Source organism: Adiantum capillus-veneris, chromosome 17, assembly GCF_014529385.1.
Source record: "Adiantum capillus-veneris isolate H3 chromosome 17, ASM1452938v2, whole genome shotgun sequence".
Taxonomy (NCBI): Eukaryota; Viridiplantae; Streptophyta; class Polypodiopsida; order Polypodiales; family Pteridaceae; genus Adiantum; species Adiantum capillus-veneris.
This window is the reverse complement of record NC_140947.1, coordinates 7476145-7504107: the sequence shown is the minus strand read 5'-3', so window position 1 is coordinate 7504107 and position 27963 is coordinate 7476145. Positions and strand designations below refer to the sequence as shown.

Below are 27963 nucleotides of genomic sequence, written 5' to 3'. Positions count from 1 at the left end.
GAATTGTCTTTTTTGGCCCTCGATCTTACCATGTTGCAAAAAGCCAATGATTTCCTATTCTCTAAGCTTCAAAGTGTCAATAGATGTTTGGATAATGGAGGGTCTCATCTTATTCAAGGTTAGAGTTCAAACCTTTAATGAGAGCATTGGACCGTCCAAATTGTGGACCTAGATCTTATAGTGGGTAGCTAATGTACAGACAAAGGGATGAGCATCATTCTATAGAGAATTTGAGTACTCATGGGGTAAAATTATAGACCCCTATGGTAGGTCAGTGCACTTAAGACATGTGTAGATGGTTGTTTAGCTCAAGGACAAGCCCATTGCAAAAATGATTTGATTAAGAGTATGGAGTTGTAAACCCTAACATGATGTATTTTCTCTTGTTCAAGTGAGGACTAGTACAATTTTTTTACACAACTTTGCTATCTAGAGGGTGTAGCCACTTGCTTCCCCACCTCGACGCCCTTACTCTAGATCACCCATGACCACTTCAGATGATCATTCATGAGATAATCATGACCACCAAGCCCAAACCATGTGGATTTGGCATCGGGATTTTTGCAAGATATTCATACCAAATGAAGGTTAGAGGATATAGTTAATCACTGACATCTTTGAGAAGTTTCATCTCCTTTCTCCACCATTGATGCACTCCATTCTTCACATTGAGACATCCTATGGATGGAAGACAAGCCAACGCATATAAATAATATTGTACATATGTACATGCTTTTACATTGCCTCGTAGGCAATCATGACCTTTTATAGATGCTTATGCTTTTTATGTGCCTACATGTGAGTTTTTTCTTCTTTTTCTTTCTTCTATTATTCTTAGTGTGGTGGTGTGTGTGTGTGTGTGTGTGTGTGTGTGTGTGTGTGTGTGTGTGTGTGAGAGAGAGAGAGAGAGAGAGAGAGAGAGAGAGAGAGAGAGAGTATTTTAACGTCGTAGGAAACTATCCCCATTGTGAGTTTATTCTCAAAGGTCATTTTGCCCTTGTTTGCAAACAATATCATTGCATTTACATTAAGAGAATGGATTAAACCCAACATGAAGTGTAACTTTTGGATCAAACCCAACATTAAGAGAATGGATCAAACCCAACATGAAGTGTAACTTTTGTTCTCATAATTCAAATTTTACCGTTGCAAACATCAGTTCTCTCTCTCTCTCTCTCTCTCTCTCTCTCTCTCAACTCTTACTCCTAGAATTTTACCGTTGCGAGAGACAAGATAACTCTTACTCCTTGAATGTCCCCTATCTTGCCAAACTGTTTAAATGAATGATTTGTCTGTACGAGATAGAGCATTAACTACAATTGGTTGTTGCATAGCATTGCTCACATGTATATGCAAGAATGGGGATATGTTCATCAAAAACTCACAACACATGGTGTTAGATGGATGCCCTTCATTGTCGAAGATTTGAGGATTGAAATTTGTATTTCTGTAACTTAAGCTAAGACTTTGAATCTCCATCCGTAAAGTTAATCTACTTCTTCACAAAATTCAGACTCGTCATCATCAAAAGTAGTGGATGCTATCAATTCATCAAACATACTTGATTTTGCCAAAGTGATTACTACCTGAAACATAAAAAGTCACCATAAACACATTGAAAGATTAGGCAATCGGCCATATTCAAGCTTACCTTAGCCTTTTGTACCATGCGTTCCTTTGAATCATCCCATTGATCCACAATGGATGTGACGATACCTGCAAAGAGAAGAAGTTGAAAACGTGTGTGTGTGTGTGTGTGTGTGTGTGTGTGAGAGAGAGAGAGAGAGAGAGAGAGAGAGAGAATTTATTAACGTCTCGTAGAGGCCAAAGAGAACTTGCCTATGAGACAAAACCATGCACAGCGTATCAATGGTGTCATAGTATACAATCAATATGAACCAAAACATCCATGTGACTCACATCAAGCTCGGTGTCAATGTATTAGAGTGGTGGCTTCTGGTACCATTACCATCTAACAATGCCCCTATGAGGCAGATCAAATAACACAACTATCAGCACCCTCTGGGATCCAAGAGAAGGTCCAAGACAACACTGGACTGAAAATTATGTGTGGATGGATGGATGGAGCTCTCTACCTGGGAGCTCAAAATACAATACTAAGAAATCAGGAATTGGGGGGGGGGGGGGGGAGAGAGAGAAGAAGAAGAGAGTTTTCGTAGGAAACCGTCCCAAGAGACCTTAAATATTTAGCCGACGAGGAGAGTTGAACTCAAGACCTGCTATTCAAGAGGGAAATGGCATAACCAATCTACCACACTTGGGTGATAGAAAGGTTATACCATTTTCCTCTTTTTATTAACGTGCGCACACACACACTTTTATAGTAGCGCGCGCACACACACACACACACATGCACACCCGAGAAAGAGAGAGAGAGAGAGAGAGAGAGAGAGAGAGAGAGAGATACTTTTCTCCACAGCTAGCTGCTGGCTTTTCAAAATTTCTGCTACAGTCACCAAAGTAGTGACAGCTGCAAAACACAACATAAAGTCAACAAACAACATCGGCAAAAATGCTCCATTATTCACTGGTTGAAATAATGGGGGTGATGGCGCTTCTACAACTAGCATGCCATAATAATAGAGGAATATGCTTTCAGTACTGGGTATTCTCTTTGTCCTTCTCTTCAAAAAAGGCTAGCCTATTCATTATCAGTAAATGCCATTTTCACATAGGATAGAAGCAAATAAAAGGTCATCCAGTCTCTGATTGGATTTGCCAATCTTGGCCAATTGTTTGCATTGTTTTCCTACCCAGAGCATTGATGGAACTATGCTCAACTCCAGTTACATACAAAGAAATGTTGTTTCAGAAAGCAAAGGAAACATACCCATTCCGATCCCTGACATCTCCACTTCTTCATGTTGTTGCAAATATCTCTGCAAAGAGTTCACCATTAAAGTCAGTCACAAACTTGACGACACACACAATCACTATTTTGCTGTTCTGAGAAGACGTAATTGCCACATGCAGTGAAAAGAACAGCCCAAAAAGTGGTTGGCATAAAGGACTTGGGCATGGCTTCTTGAGCTAGGGTCAGAGTTGTGGAAAACGGAAATGAGGAAATGGAAACGGAAACGCCTAATTATTTGAGGGTCGAACAGGGAAACGCCATGTCAACAAGGGTGTGCTACTATCAATTTTTCAAGTAACTTATTAAACTCTTTCATCTAGAAAAAATCATACAATTGTGGACCACGTACAAACAAAAAACACAAATTTGGATTACTCAACTCTATATCAAGGGACCAAAGGTTGGATTTCAATTTTCCTCACTCAAATTTATTATAACAAGAGACTCAAGAGTCAAGAAAGAACAATGAATCTTGCTGCTAAAAGCAGATAACAACATGAAAATTATGACTACGAAGACCTCTTCTACTTCTCAATACATGGATCACACAAGCCACCCCATTAACATAAAGAGGATACAACAGCCGCATAGGTTGTTGCTTGCATTTGACGGACTACAAGGTTCACTCAGGTGTGCACCCTTGTACCTTGAAATGAACCTTACTCGGCTAAGCAGCCCGAAACTCCACGTTTCATATGTCTGAAACGATTTGAAACACCACATGGCAGCCGTTTCGCCAATCCTGAAATGTTTCGGAATGAGAAACGTGTTTCGAGAGATCAACCTGGTGGGTGTTTCCCACAATGCTGGTTAGGGTTGTCGCATATATTCTTTTCAATAAACCTTTGGAGGGTCGAATCAAAAGATCTGAACTCATGAAACGGTCAGAGAAAAACTATGACACTTGCACAAAACACACAGTCAAATGACATGCATATATCCAAACAGGCAACAAGTTTTAATTTTCAATATCTGACATTATGAAAAATCAGAAACAACAGCAATGACTTACAATAAAATAGACATGAGAAACAAGTAAAACATGTAAAGAGCTTGCTTGACCAGATTTATTCTTCACAAAGACTTTAAAGTTGTTATCACCAAAGACGTGACAAACAAGCGAAATCAAATTCATTCATATCTCTTGCAACACCAAGCCATGAGACGATCAACGATTTCTTGGGTTTTCAAATAGGTATAAACTAAACCAACAGTCTGCAATGTCAAGATGCTTGAAATGAAGCATTACAGCACAAAATTTTAGCAAAGTGCAACCTTCAGTGCATATCCAAACTCAAATATATCACCACTATAGAATCTAATTCAAATCACCACCATAGAGTTTGCGGTAGCTCATACATACAGGTCCATGGTGACACAAAATCTTTGAAATGGGCCCAGACATATCTTCACAATGAGCCTAGTCACTTGCCAAAAAGGAGGAGAAAACACAATCTCCAACATTTATACACTATTGATTTTCTTGTGATAAATATTACAAATGATGATGCTTGGTTTCCAATGTCCTCAAACAAGAGGTCCACGCAATGGCATGCACAGTGTGTGGAAAATAGTCAGCCACTAGTGTTCAACCAATTCGCCAGCTCAAATAAAATCAGATGCATTATCCATACATGTACACTTGCACAATATTTGCAAGACCAACGTGAATGACCTGCTAGAGACACAGAAGGCATTGGGTAAAACCAAGGAGGGATGACTCGCCTTCAAGTCTAAACATTAAAGTTTAAACTTTGAACTTGTCCGAAATTGCGAGTCAAGAGTCGAGACTTGAGTGAGGAGTCTTGTCTGGAGAGAGTCAAGCCACAAGCAGCTTCAAGTTCGCATGTTGCTACCATTTTGCCTCCAAGCTCTTCACCGTGCACTCTGTAGAGATCCAAGCCTTCAAGCGCTTGAGTCTTCACTCTTAAGACTCTTTTAGCTTCCCAATCACACACAAATGGCCAACGAAGCCACATAGCTGGCCACAACAACACAGGTGACAATCGTGCCAAAAAAACACAGAAAACGGGTAAAAAATTTTCCCAGAGTCCTACTTCCAACGAGCGCTTAGATCATCACCGTACGAAATTCCATATCGTACGGATTCATACGCACACATGCAGAATTCCATACATATGGATACATAGGCAGATGTTGTGAAGGATTGGGGGGCTGGCCTCTACAACACCTCAAACCAACATGAAGATAGAGAATTAAGAGAATAGCTCTCTAAAGATAATGTGGGCTGATCCTTGCTCACAAATTTTGATAGGTTCTGTTGCTAATTGGACTATTCTTTTTCTTTTAATGATTAATTTCTTTTTCTAGGATATTTTATTGTGTACACTAAGAACTGTTAAAAGATTGTAGCTATAAGAAGTACCATCAAGAACGGACAACTCTGATGTGTCACTTGATGGGTGACGGTAAACATCGCGAAGGAGTTTCCGTAAGTTTGGTGGAAAGGGCCGGGTTACGAGTGCCCCTGATGCGTCACATGATGGGTGACAGGGGCATCAGTAAGGGGGCATTCCGTAGGCTAAGGAGGAAATCCGAACTGAGTAAGAAAATACACGTAAGAACGCAAGCACAAGAATAAAGATGGGTTCAATGAAGCTTTTTACGAAAAGCAGGAACATTCGTGGGAGGGCAGATGCTTTCCCGCGAGGAGTCTGTGTCTGCATTGCATCTGTGCCCGTGTTCTGCACCCGGGGACGCCTGGAATGTGTTCGTGTAGCATTATTTTCACTAACTAAGTGAGTTTTTAAAGTTTGAACAGGTTCACACTTTATTTTATTGAGTGGCTGGTAACTTAAAAGTGGCGGTCACTTTTAAGTGACCAGCCCTTTTATAATAAAATAAAGCAAGGCTCTCTAAAAAAACTCAGCGCTAATAAGCTACGCAGGCCAGATTCAGCGATCTCTCTCTCTCCTCTCTCTAAAAGCGGCAGATTCAGCGATCTCTCTCTCTCTCCTCTCTCTAGGGGCACCAGGGTTCTGCTTTTTCGGCTCCTATTCTCGCCGGGTGCAAGGGCCTATAAAAGGGCAGCAAGTGTTCTAGTTTTAGACACGCCGGAAGCAGCAGAAGGAGCTAGCGCTGGGATTCTGGAGCAAGGGTTGGCGACGGAAATTGCAAGTGCTCGTGTGACGACTGAGTACGGAGGTCGTTTTTCCGAGCAAGGAGCGACAAGTATAAGGTGTTGATACGCATTGAGAATTATTGCTTTGTGTGGTTTGTTTTGCAAGAATCTCCAGTCTTACAGGAAAGCCCCTCACGGGAAGTACGGCTTCGGGAAGTACGGCTTCGGGAAGTACGGCTTCACGCCTAGGTCCCTTACGGGAGAGTACGGCTTCGCGCCTAAGTCCCTTACGGGAAGGAACAGCCTTGTGCCCAAGCACTTTACGAGAAAGCACGACCTTCGGGTCTAAGATTACAGAACAGAGGGGTTTCCTCGGGTTCTCGTGCTTGTATAAGAATTCTCCCTGAATAAAGAATACTCTTGACGGGGGGGGGGGGACCAGCCCATCTTCTGGTCCCCAATACTGAGTCGATCTTCTCCCTTCTCTCACTTTTGCAAAGTATTTTATTTTTCAGATTTCTAAGTGCTCGTGTACGCTCCCGTTTTGTGACAGTGGTATCAGAGCTCGGACTCCTCTCTTTCTCTTCAAAGAAGGACAATTCCGGGAAGAACGGGAAGAACCATGTCGGGCCAAGGGAGAAGCGTTGAAGAGGAGCTTCAACAAGTGCAAGCTCAGCTTGCGGATTTGCAACAAATCTTACTATTGACAGAAGTCCAAAAGCTCTTGGGCGGAATGAAGAAAACGAATGGAACCGATGCAGCCGGGCATCCAGACCACACTGTTGGCGTGAGACCACAAGAGGAAAGAGAAGAAGAACGTGCCGAGGTGCACAAAGGATCTTCGGATCGGAATGAACGGCCTACTCCAAGGAAAGGCCAAGAAAAAGCGCTCTCTTTGCTAGACGAGAGCAAGGACATCTCTATCTCATCTCCATCCTACTCTCCTGATTATACTTCTACTTCTCGATCATCTCGTCAGAAGAAGGAAGCCGCTACTACTACTACCCTACATCAACCTAAAGATAAGCCTCGATTCAAGAAGCATGGTCGTAAGTCTCAACATCGCATGAGAGTCTTCAAATCGGGCGACAAGGACATCAAGTTCGAAACCTACAATGGACGGAGAGACATCTCCAAAGCACTGTCCTTCATCAGACAGTTTGAAGTAGCCTTTACCAATGGGCACTTCACAGAAAGATCCAAATTACGTCATGTGGGGATGCACCTCAAGGAAACGGCAAGTAATTGGTGGTTAGCCAAGATTCTGGAAGGTTCTCAGGCCAGAACTTGGGAGAGCTTCAAATCCGAATTTTATGAACAATTTCTTCCGCCTGACTTCGAGCAGGACATACGGAAGGAATGGGACTGGCTTGCCCAGAAGGAACATGAAAGAGTAACGACCTATGTGGACAAGTATTGGTCGGTCCTTCTGAAGGTCACTCCCTTCATGAAGATTGCCGACGAGGAAAAGAAACGAAAGTTCGAAGCAGGTCTCCAACCACAGCTTCGAAAGAGTATGAAAGTGTATCCGCATGATACTCTTCAGAGGATGATGGAGTCAGCAGTCATTGTTGAGGATGCTTCACCCTACTGCTCTCTAGTTCTACTGGTGCAGAAGAAAGATGGCACGTTTCGAATGTGCATAGACTATAGGTCTTTAAACAAGATCACGGTCAAGAATCGCTTTCCGATCCCTCGGATTGATGATATACTTGATAAGTTGCAGGGTGCAAGTGTCTTTAGTCGCATAGACTTAAAGAGTGGGTATCATCAGATACAGATCGCCCCTGAGGATGTCCATAAGACTGCTTTCCGCACCACCTTTGGACTATATGAATTTTTGGTAATGCCTTTCGGCTTGACCAATGCTCCTGCGACGTTCAATCGCATGATGGACCGCATTTTCAGCCCGTATCGAGCTTTTACGGGAGTATTCGTTGACGACATACTCATCTTCTCTAAGTCAGAAGAGGAACATCGGAAGCACTTGGACCTAGTGTTGCATGTGAATGCAAAGAAGAGCGAGTTCTTTCTCTCAGAGATACACTATCTCGGCCATATAGTCTCTCACAATCAAGTGAGTATGGATCCTGCCAAGATCCGAGTGGTAGAAGATTGGCCTATTCCCACTACGGTACATGATGCACGTAGTTTCCTGGGATTATGTTCGTATTATCGAAGGTTTGTCCGAGGATTTGCTCATGTAGCAGGACCACTTCATGACTTGACAAAGAAGAAGATTCCTTTCAGATGGGGATCGAGACAACAAGGAGCTTTTGATCGGCTCAAGTCCTTGCTAAGCCATGGACCTATTTTGATAGTGCCTGACTTAAGGAAACCATTTGAGGTTCACTGCGATGCTTCAGGCGATTGCATCGGAGCAGTGTTAAACCAAGAAGGCCATGCAGTGGCCTACGAAAGCAGACGGCTCAAGGATGCAGAGTTGCATGCATCAATCTACGAAAAGGAACTCACGGCTGTGATTCACGCCTTATCCAACTGGAAGCACTATCTTCTAGGAGCGGATTTTGTGATCAAGACTGATCACCAGAGTTTGCGGCATTTTCTTACGCAAAGGAAACTATCTGAGAAGCAGCTGAGATGGGCAAACTTTTTGTCTATGTTTCACTTCTAGATCCTTCACACGGCTGGGAGTAAGAATGTGGTCGCGGACGCATTGTCTAGGCGGCCAAGGGTGAACGCTATCACTTCGGTGTATCACCAAGAACTAGAAGCACTACCAGATTTGTATCCGAATGATCCAGATTTCTCCACCATTTGGGGAAAGCTACATCGTGGAGAGAATGAGTTTCTCTATTCCATTCGGGACGGTTATCTCTACCACCATCAGGCCATATGTGTGGCGGAACCATTAAGAAAGAAGATCATGGATGAAGCCCACGCTTCGCCTTATGCGGGTCATCGGGGTATTCTCCCTACGACCTTAGCAATGGAAAGATATTTCTTTTGGCCTCGCCTTAAAACAGACATTGATAAGTATGTCAGGGAATGCTTGGTTTGCCAAAAAGTGAAGTATGATCGGCATAAGACGCCTGGGTTGCTACAACCATTGCCTGTGCCTAATGAACCTTGGGAAAGTATTGCCATGGACTTCATCATGGACCTCCCTAGAACTCAGACTGGAAATGACGCGATCTGGACCATTGTGGACAGGTTTAGCAAGCAAGCACACTTTATACCAGTCAAGAAAACGATCAAAGCAGATCATATGGCTAGGGTTTTTCTGGCACAGATCTTTAAGCATCATGGAATGCCTAAGTCTATTGTGAGTGATCGAGATCCTTGCATGACAGGAAATTTTTGGCGTGCCTTGATGGATAATCTTGGTACGAAGTTGAATTTTTCATCTGCCTACCATCCTCAAACGGACGGGCAAAGTGAGCTAGCCAATTCCACAGTATTGGATATGTTAAAAGCTTATGTGTCAGACCGGCAATCTGATTGGGAGAAATATTTGCCTCTTGTCGAGTATGCATATAACAATACCATACACTCATCGACGGGGAAAGCACCTTTTGAGATTCTCTATGGTAAGCCTTTGCTTCCACCAATCCTTTTAACTAAGGATAAGATCTTTACAGCAGATGAATTTGTCCGGGATTTGAACACAGCCTACGGGCAAGTTAGGAGAGCTATTCTACGCTCTCAGGAAAAGCATAAGAAAGCTGCAAACAAGCACAGGAGGAATCTAGACTTAACAGTCAAACAGTTAGTCTTACTCAAGTTTGAGAAGGCAAGACTTAAGAAACAAGAGTCTCATAAGGGGAAGGTGGTAAAACTTTCTACCCGTTATTATGGGCCGTTTAAGATCACTGAGCGAGTGAATGATGTCACCTTCCGATTAGAACTACCGCCTAATTGGAGGATCCATAATGCTTTCCATGTCAGTTTACTACGGCCGTATGTGGGACCGCCTCCGAGCCAGCATAGTGCTGAGGAACCTTCTGAGGTTGAGGAAACAGAAGAAATACTCCGACCGGAGTAGATAGTAAGTCATCAGGAGTGGCCTCTCAAGTCCGGAAAAATAACACGGAAGTATTTGGTTAAGTTTAAGAACTATTCGAATCTAGATGCTCAGTGGATGACGCGGGAGGAATTAGCAGCTTATCCCGAGATACTGGAGGTATATGTCCAAGCACTACAGTTGAGGTCAACTGTTTAGAAGCCAGAGGGATGTTGCTAATTGGACTATTCTTTTTCTTTTAATGATTAATTTTTTTTCTAGGATATTTTATTGTGTACACTAAGAACTGTTAAAAGATTGTAGCTATAAGAAGTACCATCAAGAACGGACAACTCTGATGTGTCACTTGATGGGTGACGGTAAACATCGCGAAGGAGTTTCCGTAAGTTCGGTGGAAAGGGCCGGGTTACGAGTGCCCCTGATGCGTCACATGATGGGGCATTCCGTAGGCTAAGGAGGAAATCCGAACTGAGTAAGAAAATACGCGTAAGAACGCAAGCACAAGAATAAAGATGGGTTCAATGAAGCTTTTTACGAAAAGCAGGAACATTCGCGAGAGGGCAGATGCTTTCCCGCAAGGAGTCTGTCTGCATTGCATTTGTGCCCGTGTTCTGCACCCGGGGACGCCTGGAATGTGTTCATGTAGCATTATTTTCACTAACTAAGTGAGTTTTTAAAGTTTGAACAGGTTCACACTTTATTTTATTAAGTGGACAATCACTTTTAAGTGACCAACCCTTTTATAATAAAATAAAGCAAGGCTCTCTAAAAAAACTCAGCGCTAATAAGCTACGCAGGCCAGATTCAGCGATCTCTCTCTCTCCTCTCTCTAAAACCGGCAAATTCAGCGATCTCTCTCTCTCCTCTCTCTAGGGGCGCCAGGGTTCTGCTTTTTCGGCTCCTATTCCCGCCGGGTGCAAAGGCCTATAAAAGGGCAGCAAGTGTTACAGTTTTAGACACGCCGGAAGCAGCAGAAGGAGCTAGCGCTGGGATTCTGGAGCAAGGGTTGGCGACGGAAATTGCATGTGTTCGTGTGACGACTAAGTACGGAGGTCGTTTTTCCGAGCAAGGAGCGACAGGTATAAGGTGTTGATACGCATTGAGAATTATTGCTTTGTGTGGTTTGTTTTGCAGGAATCTCCCGTCTTACGGGAAAGCCCCTCACGGGAAGTACAGCTTCACGCCTAGGTCCCTTATGGGAGAGTACGGCTTCGTGCCTAAGTCCCTTACGGGAAGGAACGGCCTTGTGCCCAAGCCCTTTACGGGAAAGCACGACCTTCGGGTCTAAGATTACAGAACGGAGGGGTTTCCTCGGGTTCTCGTGCTTGTATAAGAATTCTCCCTGAATAAAGAATACTCTTGACGGGAGGGGACAAGCCCATCTTCTAGTCCCCAATACTGTGTCGATCTTCTCCCTTCTCTCACTTTTGCAAAGTATTTTATTTTTCAGATTTCTAAGTGCTCGTGTACGCTCCCGTTTTGTAAAACTTCACTCGCACTCAACCTCCACTACCCTCGACTAGCTTCCCTCTACATCGCTACAACTCCCACTATGCTTGGATGCATCAAAGAAAGCAAAGGGATCAAGAAAACCAAAGAAAAATGGTAGGAAAAAACAAAGAAAATCTCTGCACTTTTTTTTATAAAACCAAGAGCTTCACTTCTTTTCAAACGCCCTTCCATGTGCTAGGAGAGACTCCATAGGCGCTCCCATATATACACATAGTTTGACCAAAACCCATCCAAATCAAGACTAATTTGAAAACCCACAAAGTTCAGCAAAAAAACTCAGAAAAAGTGATGGAAAACTTGAGGAAAACCTTGCCCTATTGCGTATGTACAAGCAAGGAATTGCAGCGCATAGTCTACCCTTGACTAGTTGCACCACAGGGAACTGCATACAACATGAATGCCATGTGAGGATTCTAGTGACTAGTCCTTAATTAAGTACTTAAACTCATGATTAAGATTTAAGAAACTTAAACTTGACTCAGAGATAAAACTTAGAAGACTCTATGTTTGATTGATTGATTGATTGATTCAATTATCGAAATGTGTTACAAGGGTGTTCTTATGTAGAAACGGAAGAGACACGATGAAAAGACATGACCATAGGTCAAGAGACATGACTCTAGGCCAATAGTGTCACGTGCACATCTAACCCTATGTGTACGTGGACAAGCTACTTCATGACATGGGTTCAGTTCAATTAGAATAGGAAGTGATCTGGCACTTTTGTGAGTCTGTTCGCAGACCGTGCATGACCAGACACTTAAGAGTAGATGCATATCCTCTGGTTGCACACAGCATGATCATCAGATTTCCATCAGAACCCATCAGGAGCATTTTACAGTGCATAGACCTATTTTCCCTATTTTAGCCATTTTTCACTTTTATTATTAAGTGACTTTTGTTGGGAACTAGGTAGGGCAAATTTACCGAGCATCTATATAAGAAACCTAATAGTAGACCGCTCTCGCCATAGAGAGTGAGGCCTTCGGAGGAGGGTTTGACAACTTGTCTGGTGTCGTATTCTTCTCTCTCTATCTCTCAATCTCAGCACCTTCGTTCACAGTGTTTATCAACTTGTTTGTGATCACTTGCACTCTCTCATTAGAGGAACGGAAGGCTCTCCCTTCCGTAAGTAAAAGGAACCTTGAGCACAGTTCGGAGCACTCATCTTGAGCAAAGTTCAACATTCACTTCCGCTGCACCTTACATTGGTATCAAAGCTTTGGCAGTGTTTTGTATCACTCAAGGAAAGAACCACAAGAACAACATAATTTTTTTTGCTTGTTGCGGTCGCACGTAACCCAAGTCTACTTGGGCGTGTCGATTCCTAATCGTGTTTTTGAAGAGTGACAAGAAACCCAAGAAAGAAGGGCTTGTCCAGCCTCCCCTTGCTCTCTTCTCAATAATGGCGAGCGGACCGTGCACTTAGCGGCCGGCCAATCAACGTGAGGTGGAAAAAAGCAACCTTGGTGTGAGCGCAAGGCCGTCAAGGGGTGCGCCCGCGAGGAAGAGTATACCTCGGGTAAGAGAAGATCCTTCTCTAACACAGATTACAAGCTAAAGAAGAACCTCAAGAACCAAGAATCACAAGAACCCAAGTTCCTCGTGAACTTAAGAACCCACGACTTCAGTGTATGGTCATACCCAAAGCGGAATGGACACTTCGCATGGAGGTGATGAGCATGGCAGTGGCGAAGAAGAATTTTCCTCACCGGTAGGTTTTTCTGACCCTCCCCCTTCCCCATCTATGCCACGGATTGCACCGACTTCTATGAAGGCTTTGGTCAAGTCGATGATGGACATGATGGCACAACAACAAGAAGCGAATCGCGTTGCAATGGCACAACAAGAAAGAAAAGCAGAACGACAGGAAGCCGTGGAGCGTGAACGCCAAAACAAACAAGAAACCTTGGACCGTGAAGCGCGCCTAGTGGCCGAGGAACGAAAAGAAAGAAAAGCAGAACGACAGGAAGCCATGGAGCGTGAGCAAGCGCGCTTGGCGGCCGAAGAAAGACAGGCACAGCGTGAGGCATAGAGAGAACTACGCATGCAAGAGTTGGTCCGATAGGTTCTCACCTCGAAGTCCGAGCTTGCCAAAGAGGTTGGTAGTTCATCAAGTGACACAAGCCGAGATTCGGACTCCAACAACCCCATCACAGAGAAGGTCACGTTCAATAAGTATGATGGCAAGATGGATGCTAGTGTTATTCATTCTTGGTTGCACCAATTTAATGCTTATTTTGCGACAACTAAGAAGACGGGCAATAGCAAGGTTTTGACGGCAGCCATGTACCTTGCCGGTGATGCCATTAATTGGCCCAGTTGGCCGTGCACCTAGAGGAAGCCGATAAAGACGCGCCCCTTTCCTTCAATTGGGCCGACTTCCAAGACAAGCTCAAGGCGCAGTTTATGCCACCACAGTACCTAGCGCGGTTGAAAGAGGATTGGCGCAATCTCAAGCAGAATGGTATGCCAGTCATGTCTTTTTCTAGCCGTGTTTTGCAGCTCGGCACCCAATTACGCAAATCGGATGATGAGCGCAAAGAGGCTTTCCTTTTTGGGTTGGACGAATATACCAAGTTTGATGTAGAATTCTTTGACCCCGCGGATCTCAACAAGGCGGTAGCAATTGCTCTCTCACAGGAGATGAAGCACAACAAGGGAAAGCCTAAGGAAAACAAGACTTCACCAAGTACCACTCAGACTCTTCAGAACAGTAAGAACGGTAAGAACGGCAAGAATGGTAAGAACGGTAACTCTTCTAACCAATCTTCCAATAGTCTCTCAGAAAAGAACTCTCCAAATGAACCTAAGGGTAAAGCTAACACAATTGCTAAACCTAAGCTCACTCCAGATGAAAAAGTAGAACAAGGAATTTTAGGAGGATACATCATGTCGGAAGAACAAATCATTCGTGATGCTTTCCTGTATTTTAGTCACCGTCCTTATGTGATCCCTTTTCATAGGCATGACATATTGTACGATGAACACGATTCACTCATGAATGAGCACGGATGCATGCGGATTACTCATGAAAAGATGAAATGTTTACATTCAAGGAATTCACATTCCATGTCTCTTCCTTGGCATGACACAGTATCCAAAAGAGCACAAGAAGGATTGAGCATCAAGCATAGGCATTTCCATTGTGATTTGCCACAGTTGATTGATTTAGATCAGAAAGTTAAGATTCGAGTCCAATGTTGCGTGTGTTTGATGAACGGTTTGGCACTCCGTCACTTTGTTCATTTGCATTGCATGCACAGTTTTTTCGAATAAATAGTATTTTTCCAGTCACTTTATATGAAATGGGTATGTTCATGTTTTTGTGTTGGAAGTGGTTTCAGGAATTTTCAACCTCGGAGATTCTTGAAGAAGGTAGACGCATGACTATAGACGAAGTGGAAGCATTGAAGGAGCCACATAAGACTTTGTGTCGCTTTCGTTCGCTTTCGGCGCGGCCCAACGAAGCAAGAGTTGCAGACCTTTATGAAGTTCAAGTATCGCACGACCCACACATCAAAGTGGGCTGGCGAAGAGTCCTTTCCAAGATTTGGCGATCTCCCTCGACGCCATACAATTCGGTACCAGTACCTCACTTTGAAAAGGAGGGGATGTCAGGCGCACATCTAACCCTATGTGTACGTGGACAAGCTACTTCATGACATGGGTTCAGTTCAGTTAGAATAGGAAGTGATCTAGCACTTTTGTGAGTCTGTTCGCAAACCATGCATGACCAGACACTTAGAGTAGATGCATATCCTCTGGTTGCACACACCATGATCATCACATTTCCATCAAAACTCATCAAAAGCATTTTTACAGTGCATAGACCTATTTTCCCTATTTTAGTCATTTTTCACTTATTATTATTAAGTGACTTTTGTTGGGAACTAGGTAGGGTAAATTTACCAAGCATGTATATAAGAAACCTAGCGCTAGCACTTTCTGGCAGAAAAGGCAGCAAGGACCAAGGTTCAACAGGCACCTTCTCAGCAAGAATCTCCCCACATCAGCACATCTAGCGTTTTTGCATCTGAAGGCCTAGCGTTTTCATCCACAGCATCAACCTAGCTTTAAGACAATCCGGCAGTAGCACACAACGGCAGAAGCCTAGCGTTTATGCAGCAGGACAACATTCAGCCTAGCGTTTTGCAGATTCTCCGTGACAAGACCACAAGTTGCACCAGCGTTTTCAGTTTTCAGCAGTCAGACGCCACAGTAGAAGTCCCGAACCTCGCAGATCTCACCTTCCCGCAGCAGATCCTCGCCGCACGGTTAGATCAGCCACAGTTTGCATTTTCAGCCCGGAAAACGCAGATTTCAGCATCTGCGTTTTCAGTGCATCGTCGTTGCATCGTCGCCATCGACATCATCACCGACATAGCGTCAAAATTCAGCAGATAAAGATTTGCAGATTTCAGCCATTAGCATTTTCAGATTTCAGCCCGTCTCGTCATCGTCGACATTGTCGGCAAGTCCAAGCATTGTAGAGATTTGTGCAATCAATAGTAGACCGCTCTCGCCATAGAGAGTGGAGCCTTCGGAGGAGGGTTTGACAACTTGTCCAGTGTCGTATTCTTCTCTCTCTATCTCTCAGTCTCAGCACCTTCATTCACAGTGTTTATCCACTTGTTTGTGATCACTTGCACTCTCTCATTAAAGGAACAAAAGGCTCTCCCTTCCGTAAGTAAACGGAACCTTGAGCACAGTTCGGAGCACTCATCTTGAGCAAAGTTCAACATTCACTTCCGCTGCACCTTACAAATAGTCGTGTCCCTCTGCTGTAGAGTCGTGACCCTTCTGCGTAAAGGTGCAGCCATTCGCTAAAGAGGCATGGCTATTCGCCGAACAGGTGCAACTCTTGGGCGAAGGGACGCATCCTTTGGAGAATCGGGGTCTCGAATCTGGTGCGTCTTCGTATCTACAAAAGAATCAAGCGAAGAAGGTAATACACAATCGTGGCATTCCCTCCCATTTAAAATAAAACCCAAGGTAGTTGTAGAAACTCGAGAGAAGGAAAATGTATTTCTGCTTGCTTCTGCATCCAAGGCTATAACCGTTAAGTCCCATGTCATGGCATTGTTATTAACCATACCGATTTTTCCAAATTGAAAACAGATGATGTAACTTCGAGCTTTATCCAAGAAAAGATTGAATCTTTATCTGCTTCGAGTGAAACTATTGGTAAACTGACTTGAGTTTTTTGTGTCTAGTTGTCTCTGAGAAACCATGCTTTGGTGAGAAAATTTGGGCTGCGAAACCTTTGATTTGAGCGGTTCGTCATGGTCGGCCACTGAAGCTTCAAAAGATGTCGGAGAATCGGCATGTATAGTCCGCGAAGTAGTAGTATGACTTCGGGAAGCGGTTTGCGTCTGCATCTGCATCTGCTCCAAGCGAGTGTGAATTGATGCAAGACTCGTGCAAAGTGCCGCCATCTACTCTTTGAGAACTGCTATCGGGTCTTCGGGCATAATATGGTCGTTGCCACCTTTTGATCGAGCCATCCTCATTGCTTAGAGAAAGTAACTGATAACTTGGAACAAGCTCACGAACTGATCAAGCGCTGGGAGAAAGAGCAGTGTGCAAATTTTGGGATCGCTGACTTGCAGGCATCTTTACGTAAGTTGAGGGAATTTTTGAAGGGGTGAGTTCACATAAAGTTTAAAGAATTTGGGACTGGGCGACCACTTTTAAAATTGAGGGCAATTGATTAGCATAAAAAAAAACTCTACACTGCTGGTTTATTTTGTTTGACGTAACAAGTCATCCAAGCGTCAAAAGCAGCCAGTGAAAGGTTTTCTGTGAAGAGGCAACCAGAGTCTTCGACATATCCCCAATTCACGAGTTTGTTTTGGAGGGCTATTTGAGAGAACATTGGCACACGGTTGCAATTTTTGTCATCATTCCACCCGCAAACAGATGGGCAATTTGAAATTGCAAATTCAGTTGTTCTGGATTTATTGAAGTCTTACATCTCTGATCACAAGACTCGATGGGAGAAAAATTTGCCCTTGGTGGAATTTGCCTACAATCACACGATCCACTCTTCGACAGGGAAGGCGCCATTTGAGATCATTGAAGGTGCTCCGAAGGTTCCACCCTTCCTTAGCACTACAGATAAGATTTTTGAAGCCGACCAATACACGAGGGACTTCGACACTACATTTGCCAAGGTTCGGGAGGCTTTAGCGAGATCTCAAGAACAACATAAAAAGGCAGCAAATCGACATCAACGAGATTTGAAATTAAAGGAAGACGATTGCGCACGCCTAAGAAAGAAAAAGGGAAGGAGCGGCTTTTTCCAAAGCTTAGCATGAGGTATTATGGCCCTTTCCAGATAAATGATGTCTCCTTGAGACTCACGCTGCCGATACTTGGAAGATTCACAATGCATTTGATGTGAGTCTATTGAAGCCTTTTAAAAGTGATGTGCCCGATGATGGGGAACCTGATGAGCAATCCGAAGTGGAGGAAAGCGAGGAGATACTCGTTCCAGGATAGATTTTGGCACAGAAGGACAGAAAGATAAAAGGTAAAGCGACGAGGCGGGTCTTGGTTAAATTCAAGAACTATCATGCATTGGATGCGAAGTGGATGGAGGAGGAGTGCCTAGCAGATACTCCTCAAATTTTGGAACTTTACCTTGAAGCATTCGGTTTAGCATAGTCTACTCCAATAGAACCCCGAATTCAGCGAGGGTGAATCTAGTGCAACGGGTTTGCACAAGAGGGGAGTCACTCCGCTCCTTTGTCAACGAATTACCCCGATATTGAATAGAGTCACTGATGTACCCTTTGCGTTTCAGGGATACTAATGGGCTGACTAGTATTCTGCTGTATGACTTTATGAAAGAATTCCCGAAAATGAAAATGATTGATTTGTACTTGACTTGTAAGTTGTTTGAGTGCAGGAACTGAAAGACGAAATGACTGCAACATTTCGGTCTCATAAATCTCTATAGACATGATTGCAATAAGATTTAGATAATCGGGCATTCGTGAGGTCCGGAATGGATCTAGATGCAATTACTAAATACGTTGCCGATGGTCATGGTTTGAGATTTGAAAATGAATTTGTCTGTAATTTGTCATGTGATGTCCTGCGATGTGACTGTCGTTTTGTACAAGTGCTAGATGTGTCGTGTCTAGTACGTCGGTACTAACAGTCAGTGTTAGGTGCAGCGGAATGATTGTTTGCGCTTTGCTCAAGATGAGTGCTCCAAACTGTGCTCAAGGTTCCTTTTGTTCTTATGGAAGGGAGAGCCTTCCGTTCTTAATGAGAGAATGCTATGATCACAAACAAAGTGAGTGGACATTGTGCGTCCGTTCTTAATGAGAGAATGCTATGATCACAAACAAAGTGAATGGACACTGTGCGTGCAAGTGTATGAGACTGAGAGATAGAGAGAAGAGAGATACGACACCAGGGACGACGTAAAACCCTCCTCCGAAGGCCCCACTCTCGTCGGCGAGAGTGGTCTACTTATGATTGCACAATCTCGTACAAATGGTATGCATGAGACTGATGCAAGTCTAGGCTATGTCGACGATGACGACGGTGATGACGAAGTCGACGTGAGGGCTGAAATCTGCAATCTTTCTACTGCTGTCCAAAAACGCTATGGGCTGAAATCTGCTAATCTTCTATCTACTGAATTATGACTCTATGTCGATGACCATGACAATGTCGATGGCGACGATGCGACGACGACACGCTGAAAAGTGCGTTTTCCGGGCTGAAACTGTAAACCTTGCGAAAACTGACCATGCGGCGAGGAACTGCTGCGGGAAGGTGAGATCTGCGAGGTTCGGGACTTGATCTGCGGTGTCTAACTGCTGAAAACTGAAAATGCTGGTTCAAGGGCTGATTCTGTCGCTGTAGATCTGCAAAACGCTGAAGTTGCTGGCAGATGCAAAAACGCTAGGGCTGAAAATGGTGTTTCTGTCGCCGAGGTTCTGCAATTGCAAAAACGCTAGGCTGATCTGTTGTGGTCTTGTCGCCGGGGATCTGCAAGGGCAAAACGCTGGCTGATCTGTTGTGTCTTGTCCAAAAACGCTAGCCAAGCTGCTGGGGAGCAAAAACGCTAGAAGCCTTTGAGGTCCTACTGAGAAGGTGCCTGTTGAGCGGTGCTCTTGCTGCCTCTTTTGCCATTGAGTGCTAACTTGGGTTTGCTTATATATTAACATAGCAAAATTGCCCTACCTACTTTTGTTTGAAAGTCACTTAAAAATAATAAGTGAAAAATGTCAAAAATAGGGAAAATAGGCTAAATGCACTGGAAAAATCCCCTAACTGATTCTAATGGATTCTGATGGGAAAATTGATGATCATGTTGTGTGCAACCAGAGGATATGCATCTACACTAAGTGACTGGGCATGCATGGTCTACGAATAGACTCACAAAAGTGTCAGATCACTTCTAAATCTAAACTGACTGGACTGACTGAACCCTGATCGTGATGTAGCTTGTCCACGGACACATAGGGTTGCATGTGTCACGTGACATCCCCTCCTTTTCAAAGTGAAGTACTGATACCGAACTGTATGGCGTCGAGGGAGATCGCCAATAGCATCCGGAATCCTGGAAGGGACTCTTTGCCGGCCCACTATGATGTGTGGGTCGTGCGGTACTTGAACTTCATAAAGGTCTGCAACGCTTGCTTCTTTGGGCCGCGCCGAAAGCGACACAAAGTCTTCTGAGTCTCCTTCAATGCTTCAACTTTGTCTATGGACGTAGGTCCATCTTCTTCAAGAATCTCCGAGGCTGATAATTCCTGAAACCAACCATGAGCATACCTATTCCATGTAAAGTGAGTGGAAAAAATCTTGTCTTCCTCAAAGACTGTGCATGCAATGTAGATGAACAAATAGACGGAGTGACAACCTGTTCATCAAACACATGCAAACAATGAGATCGAATCTTTCTCTTATGATCTAAAGCAATCAATTGTGGCAATTCACAACGGAAATGCCCATGCTTGGTGCTCATACTTTCATGTGCTCGTTCGGAAACTGTCATGCCAAGGAAGAGACATGGAATGTGACTTCCTTACATACATACTTTTCAGCTTTTCATGAGAAATCCACATACATTCGTGCTCATCCATGAGAGAAACGTGCTCAACATACCATATGTCATGCCTAGGAAAAGGGATCACATAAAGATGCTGACTAAAATACAGGAAATGATCACGAATGAAACACTCGAACAATGCGTGCGTATCAATCATGCGAACACATAATACTTCCTATGAGAGTTCTTGAGACCTAGGCTCCAAAGCCAAGATCGCTTCTTCTTGAATGATCGAATCGTCCTGTGGGGGTTCTTTGGACCTCGACTCGAAAGCCAAGATCGATTCTTCGTGATTGATCGAATCTACAACGAGGTTAGCTTCGCTAGAAAAAGCATCCACTAACACATCATCCTTGTGAACAATCACATCATCTTCATGCAACTCATCAAGCTTGTGAGAAATCACACCTTGATCATGCAAATCATCATGCTTGTCTTTATCATCCAAATCATCATGCTTATCACTGTCAATCAAATCATCATGCTGCTCTCAATCATGCAAATCCTGTGTGTCATGCTTTGGAGAAAAAGAGACTGAGAGAGTCTCCTTCTCCTGAATCTCTTGCATCGGTGCCTGCACTTGAGAAAAAAGTCGCAAGAACTCTTTCATGTGTTGGTCGCTCTTTTCTTGGAGGGCTTTGTTCTCGCGATCAAATTCTGCTGGTCTTGCTTTGTTCTTTCGATCAAATTTGGCTTCACTTTCTTTTTCTTCCAAGTCGTACTGACGCTTCATGGCTTCCATTTTTGCATCTTATTCACAATCTATGGCTGCCATTCTTTCTTCGTAGTCAAACTTCCTGTCCATAAACAACTGCTTCAACTCCTCCACAGGAGTTAGTGCAATCTGTCATAGATGGGGAAGGGTTGGAAAAACCTCCTGGTGGGCTTCTTCGCCTCTCTCATGCTCATCACCTCCAAGCGAAGTATCCATTCCACTTCGAGTGATGACCATTCTGCAATCGTGGGTTCTTGTGGTCTTGGGTTCTTAAGTTCACGAGGAACTTGGGTTCTTGGGTTCTTGGGGGTCTTGAGTTCTTGAGGTTCTTGAGGTTTTCTTTCGCTTGCAACCACGTTTGAGAAGGATCTTCTCTTCACCAGAGTTCTACTCCTTTCTGCAGGCGCACCCCTTGGCGGTCTTGCACTCACACCAAGGTTGCTTTTTTCCACCTCACATCGATTGGCCGGCCGCTAAGTGCACGGTCTGCTCTCAATGAGTGAAAAGAGACACAAGGGGAGGCTGGACAAGCCCTTCTTTCTTGGGATTCCTGTCACTCTTCAAAAACACGATTAGGAATCGACACGCCCAAGCGAACTTGGGTTCGTGCGACCGCAACAAGCAAAAAAAAAAAATCTTGTGGTTCTTTCCTTGAGTGATACAGAACACTGCCAAAGTTCTGATACCAATGTTAGGAGCAGGCTGCAGCAGAATGAAGCAGAATGATTGTTTGCGCTTTGCTCAAGATGAGTGCTCCGAACTGTGCTCAAGGTTTCTTTTGTTCTTATGGAAGGGAGAGCCTTCCGTTCTTAATCAAAGAATGCTATGATCACAAACAAGGTGAATGAACATTGTGCGTGCAAGTGTATGAGACTACGAGATAGAGAGAAGAGAGATACGACACCAGGGACGTTGTAAAACCCTCCTCCGAAGGCCCACTTTCGTCAGCGTGAGTGGTCTACTTATGATTGAACAATCTGGTACAAATGGTATACATGAGACTGATGCAAGTCTAGGCTATGTCGACGATGACGACGGCGATGACGAAGTCGACCTAAGGGCTGAAATCTGCAACCTTTCTACTGCTGTCCAAAAACGCTATGGGCTGAAATCTGCTAATCTTCTATCTACTGAATTATGACTCTATGTCGATGACCATGACAATGTCGATGGCGACGATGCGACGACGACACGCTGAAAACGCAGATGCTGAAATCTGCGTTTTCCGGGCTGAAACTGTAAACCTTGCAGAAACTGACCATGCGGCAAGGAACTGCTGCGGGAAGGTGAGATCTACGGGGTTCAGGACTTGATCTGCGGTGTCTAACTACTGAAAACTGAAAACCCTGGTCCTAGGGCTGATTCTGTCGCGGTAGATCTGCAAAACGCTGAGGTTGCTGGCAGACGCAAAAACGCTAGGGCTGAAAATGGTGTTTCTGTCGCCGAGGTTCTGCAAATGCAAAAACTCTAGGCTGATCTGTTGTGGTCTTGTCGCCGGGGATCTGCAAGGACAAAACGTTGGCTGATCTGCTGTGTCTTGTCCAAAGACGCTAGCTAAGCTGCTGGGGAGCAAAAACGCTAGAAGCCTTTGGGGTCCTGTTGAGAAGGTGCCTGTTGAGCGGTGCTCCTGCTGCCTCTTTCTGCCATTGAGTGCTAACTTGGGTTTGCTTAAATATTAACTTAGCAAAATTGCCCTACCTACTTTTGTTGGAAAGTCACTTAAAAATAATAAGTGAAAAATGTCAAAAATAGGGAAAATACGCTAAATGCACTGGAAAAATCCCCTAACTGATTCTAATGGATTTTCTGATGGGAATACTGATGATCATGCTGTGTGCAACCAGAGGATATGCATCTACACTAAGTGATTGGGCATGCACGGTCTACGAATAGACTCACAAAAGTGCCAGATCACTTCTAAATCTAGACTGACTGGACTGACTGAACCCTGATCATGTTGTAGCTTGTCCACGGACACATAGGGTTGGATGTGTCACGTGACAGTCAATGTCTACTAAGACCGTTTATGGCCTTTGCCTGTTTTGCATGCGTAATCGAGGGCGATTACAATTCTTTCAAGAGGGGGGTATGTCACAAACTGGTAACATGGAAATGCTCAGACACATACACACACCCTAATGAAGTTGTCCCAACTTTATGGATTATTGCCAAGGGGCCCAAAGTGACACTAGGGACATTAAAACAAAGCGAAGCGGCTGCTGACGTGGCTGCCCGTACGGACTTCCATGAATTACGTTGGTTGTACGGACCTCCGCATTTTACACTGGCTGTACGGACACTGCGGATTTTCCGCAAAATGCGATGACAGCTTTTGGCGGGCAGCTTTTGGGAACTCTTGCTTTTAATTTAGAAGCTTTTGGGGGCTCTGCTTTTAGCAACCCTATGTAATCTTTACAAGTGGCCTTAGGGTCTCACTCTGCAGAGCATCTGGACGTAGAGACTGAGAGTGAGCATCCAAGGGCTCAGTTGTACTTTGCACACAGAATATAAAAATAAATATCGAAAGGGGCGCCAATCTTTGGGGCCAATACCTCTTGGCACGGAACTACGCCGGGCCGTGTCGTCTCTTTTGTTCTATCAGTTAATTTGAAGCGAATCTCTGCTGTGTCGCAGTAGAATCTTGACTTGGGTGTCCAAGTTTGTTACACACCGTCATCGAGATCTGAATTTTTCAGCCCTGCTTTACGCGAGAGATCTGCTGATTTTACGTTACAGATCTGCATTTTTGCAGCCAGATTTCAACCCTTCATTCCTCTCACATCGGGAGTGCGATTCAGTCTCAGATCTACCCTTTGGTGGCCATCCGCAATCCCACATCGAGAAGGATCCAAAGATGTATCAAATCAGCCCCGAAGGTGCCTCGTCCTGAGGAGTTACTAGCGACAGTCATCATTCGAGTGAGTAGAGTCTGCACTTGAGGTATGGCATGTATGTGTACATTCCATTTACGCAATCAAAGCAAATACCGCATCGGCAATGGTGTGGGGGGCCCTAGAGAGGGTTGGTTGGGACCCCATCGGGTCTCTCTCTCTCTCTCTCTCTCTCTTCAGGGACGAGTAAAAGGAACCATCATTCAAGCTAAAAGCAATCACTAACGCAAGGAAAAGAAAGAAAAGGATTTATGGAAGTGTAAAACCTAGATCTTTACCATTTCAATTCCGTTGCACCTGACACTCTCTCTATCTATCTATCTATATATTCAAGTTCAATTATTTGTAGATTTTCCTCGTGTGATTTCTCGCTTAAGAAGTGTCCAAGCTTGTAACAGTCAAATACTCAATAATGCTCTAATCACCCATCCACAATGATGCATCACAAGTATCTATTCCAAGTGGCCTCCCTATCACAATGCTTTCATCATCTCCCTTGATTGCCGCCGGCATAGATTCTTCGGGAATGGGCTCCTCTAGGTGAGAAGGTTTGTTGAGTTAGTGTTCTTCCAAAACCAGAAAAGGACATCTGATATGGGAACCTGGAAGTCTTTTGGTGATTCATTCTCCAGAATGGAACCTGTATATAAAGCTAAAGGAGGGGAGGAATAACGTTCTTGATTTATTGCACAACATTCACAGAGGACATTGCCAGCAAAGATGGATAGAATGTATGATGACTGCCATGTTCCAATCCTCAGATTTGATTGTTGGCTTTTTTATTTGCAACATTGATGTAAATCGTTGATTTTTACCTTGTCCTAAAGCTTTGCCGATTTGGCAATCTGATTGATAAGTCAAGGTTAGCATGAAACCCTAATGTGGCACTCCAAGCAATTATTAATTGCCTAGTGCAGGTCTTTAAACATTGTTACGTTACCTTCGTACAAAAGGGAGTGTCCACTGTCACCTAGGGACTTACAGCCACAGAGGGTGTGTAGTTGAAGCGGTTGGCCACCAATTGTGTCATATGCGACCGAGTTCAGAGATTAGACAACATCGAGCAATCACACAATCACAATCCTTTTTGTTGACCTTGAATTAGTGAATGAAACTTTGTGGTGTTGATGATTTTTTTTCAAAAGCAAAAGTGAACTTGATGGAAGGATAGATGTCTCAATGTTGATAGAAAGATCTAGATGAAATCTGCTTTAGAGAAGAGTAGATCCGATAGAGATAAATGTCACACACACACACACACACACACACACACACACACACACACACACACACACACAAGAAACACGCCAATGGGGTCCCAACCGCCCCTTTCAATGGTCCCCCACCCCCTTACCCGAGTGGTGTTTGCTTTCCATTGCACAAACACAATGTATAGCAAATGATATACCTTGATGCATGGCCTGACTCGACTCTAGCAAGATTACCGCCACATCAACTCTTCAAGATTAAGCACCTTCAGGGCTAGTTTGATAAACAATGAGAACGAATCGGTGTGGGTTGCGTATGGCCACCACAGGGAAGATCTAGGACTGATTGCACACCCAATTTGAGAGATTTAAGGGTTGAATGTTGGCTTAAAAAACAAATATCTGATGTAGCAATGCGCTCCGACTCTATGTGGACTACGTATGGCCTTCATGGAAGCAATCTGAGGCTGATTTTCAAACCCTATGTAAGGAAGATCTATGGATGAATGCTGGCTGCAAAAACACAGTACATCTATACCAAAATTGTACGAGCAGGCAGGGATAAAGATGGGCTGGATCTCGTGCAGTAGAAGGCACCCTCAAACAGCCAAACGATGGGCTGATGTAAGAGGTAATTTGCTATCCCAAAAACGCCAGGTATGGGACATGTAGAAAGGGAGCGGGAGCAATCAGCAGAGGAAATGCCACAAAGATGGCCTGCTTGTGGTTGCTGAAAGCGCCTTACGCATTCTAATAGCACCAAAAATGAGAGGGGAGAGGCTGTGTTCATAAGGATCTGGAGACCTACACATGAGTCACACACTAGGTTATATGAGAGAGAGCTCACCTCTTGTGCGCGAGAAAATCAGACCTCGAATTCCCTAGATCATTGGGTGCACTATGTGAGGAATATAGACATCTAGTTTTGATGCAATGACCTCCACGCTCGACACAGCAAATCCTCCAAGTTTCGACGCAACAAACCTTAAAGTTCATGGATGTTGACTTTTCCCTCAAAGTGCACGTGCACACATAGTTATAGGGTAGTGTGAGATCTGTATCGCCCAACCTGGTAATCCATTTGACTTGGAAACTAGACCACGACATTGCATCTACCCTAGGTTACATGCCGGTGTTGCCGGATGCCCATGGACGTTTAACAACACTCATCAAACACATGTACAAAGCGTTTGCGCAACAACTTTCCGAAATGGAACCTATCCATGGGCTTGTTCAAACATGCAGGACATATGAACAGGCTCACAGTGTTGCCAGTACAAAATCCCTAGGAGCCAATAGACAAACCTTGGCTCTGAAGACTCAGTAATGGCATGTCCACATGGCACATAGTGCCATGTGCTTGTGAAAAATTGCTACAGGCTTAAAAGATGCAACTATAACCAAAGAGGCGTGACTGCTCATGAGCAGACAAAATACGCACAAGCACGTCTCGGGAACAGGGAAACGCGCAAAATTATCAGCATGCACACACTTGACCTCCTCGCATGAACCGCTAGTCTTGTGTATATTATTCCAGCTATACAAAATGAGCGAGAAGAATGATGAGAGGCACCTGTACAATCGATATGTGCACTTTGGCAGCTTCGAATGAGGGGTCCTACAAGAGTGATCAGCCATATAGGTTCATCTGTGTCGAAGAGGAAAAACCACCGTCCTACTTCCATACTACATCAAGAAATTGCCTTAGAGTGCTCGATGTAGAGGCAACAGTGAGGGTAGTGCACTCACTGTGGTAGGAGAAACGTAACTGGAGCGCGTCATGTTTATTTGTAATTAACACTCTCTATCATCTCTGTCATCCACAGCTTCGCCTATAAATCTCGTTTTCCAGTGCACTTTTAGAGAGATCAAAGGCAGAAACGTTCTAGATTGAGATTGTTTCACAGAAGGTAGGCATCGCTCCACATGGGGAATGCATGCGCACACTTGTGGCAAACGATCAGACCCACAACCTACCACGAAGCTTTTTACCTTTGGACGAGAGAGAGAGAGAGAGAGAGACCTTGGCAAGGTTGACATAGAAAAAGAGCGGGCGCTTGATGCTGGAGACTTGAATTTTGTTCTTCCTCTTCTTCTGGGTGGTTTGGGCGGCTGCTGCTGCTGCTGCGTCGCTCGATTCCGGGACCATCCTCTCGGTGGCTGCGGAGAGAGGCGCCTGCTTCTTTCCTCGCAACGCTCATGTCTGGCAATCTCAGAACTTTATTCTATTCAAGTCAACTTAAGAAGATTAATCCTATTAATCTCTTAACTTGGTGGGTGGGATTAGTGCCGAGGATCTTGTGCAGCAAATTTTCTCAAAAGTCTCATTTGAACTAGTCACGATTTTTGTGTTGCTTAAAGATCGAGTAGCAAATAGTTGGCATGTACTTTTGCAATCTAGAGGAAAGGGACATCAACAATCCAAGTTTCTTCTGTATATATTTGCACTATACAATTTTGGGTGGCACTTTGGATCTTTGATTGTGGTCAATCTGTTTGGTATTTTGCTTTGTTGATGATTTGGAGTCGAAGAAGAACCCTAATCCCAAGTGTGTGTTGAGTTCCATACCATTTGGAGTTTTTTTGGACACTCCAGGCCCTCTGGCAAGTTTGACTCAT

The 27963-nt window shown here is 44.2% G+C and overlaps 1 protein-coding gene across 1 annotated transcript; it reads right to left on the bottom strand.

The window, feature by feature from the left end:
* Positions 1 to 1240: 1240 nt before the first annotated feature.
* Positions 1241 to 27572, bottom strand: LOC147436762 (uncharacterized protein At2g34160-like). Its single transcript, XM_086486188.1, has 5 exons — positions 27368 to 27572; positions 2852 to 2900; positions 2429 to 2491; positions 1652 to 1716; positions 1241 to 1586 (listed from the first exon to the last, which is right to left on the bottom strand). Exons 1-5 carry the CDS (start codon positions 27491 to 27493, stop codon positions 1488 to 1490), a joined length of 402 nt encoding a protein of 133 aa, XP_086342314.1. The 5' UTR covers positions 27494 to 27572; the 3' UTR covers positions 1241 to 1487.
* Positions 27573 to 27963: the final 391 nt, after the last annotated feature.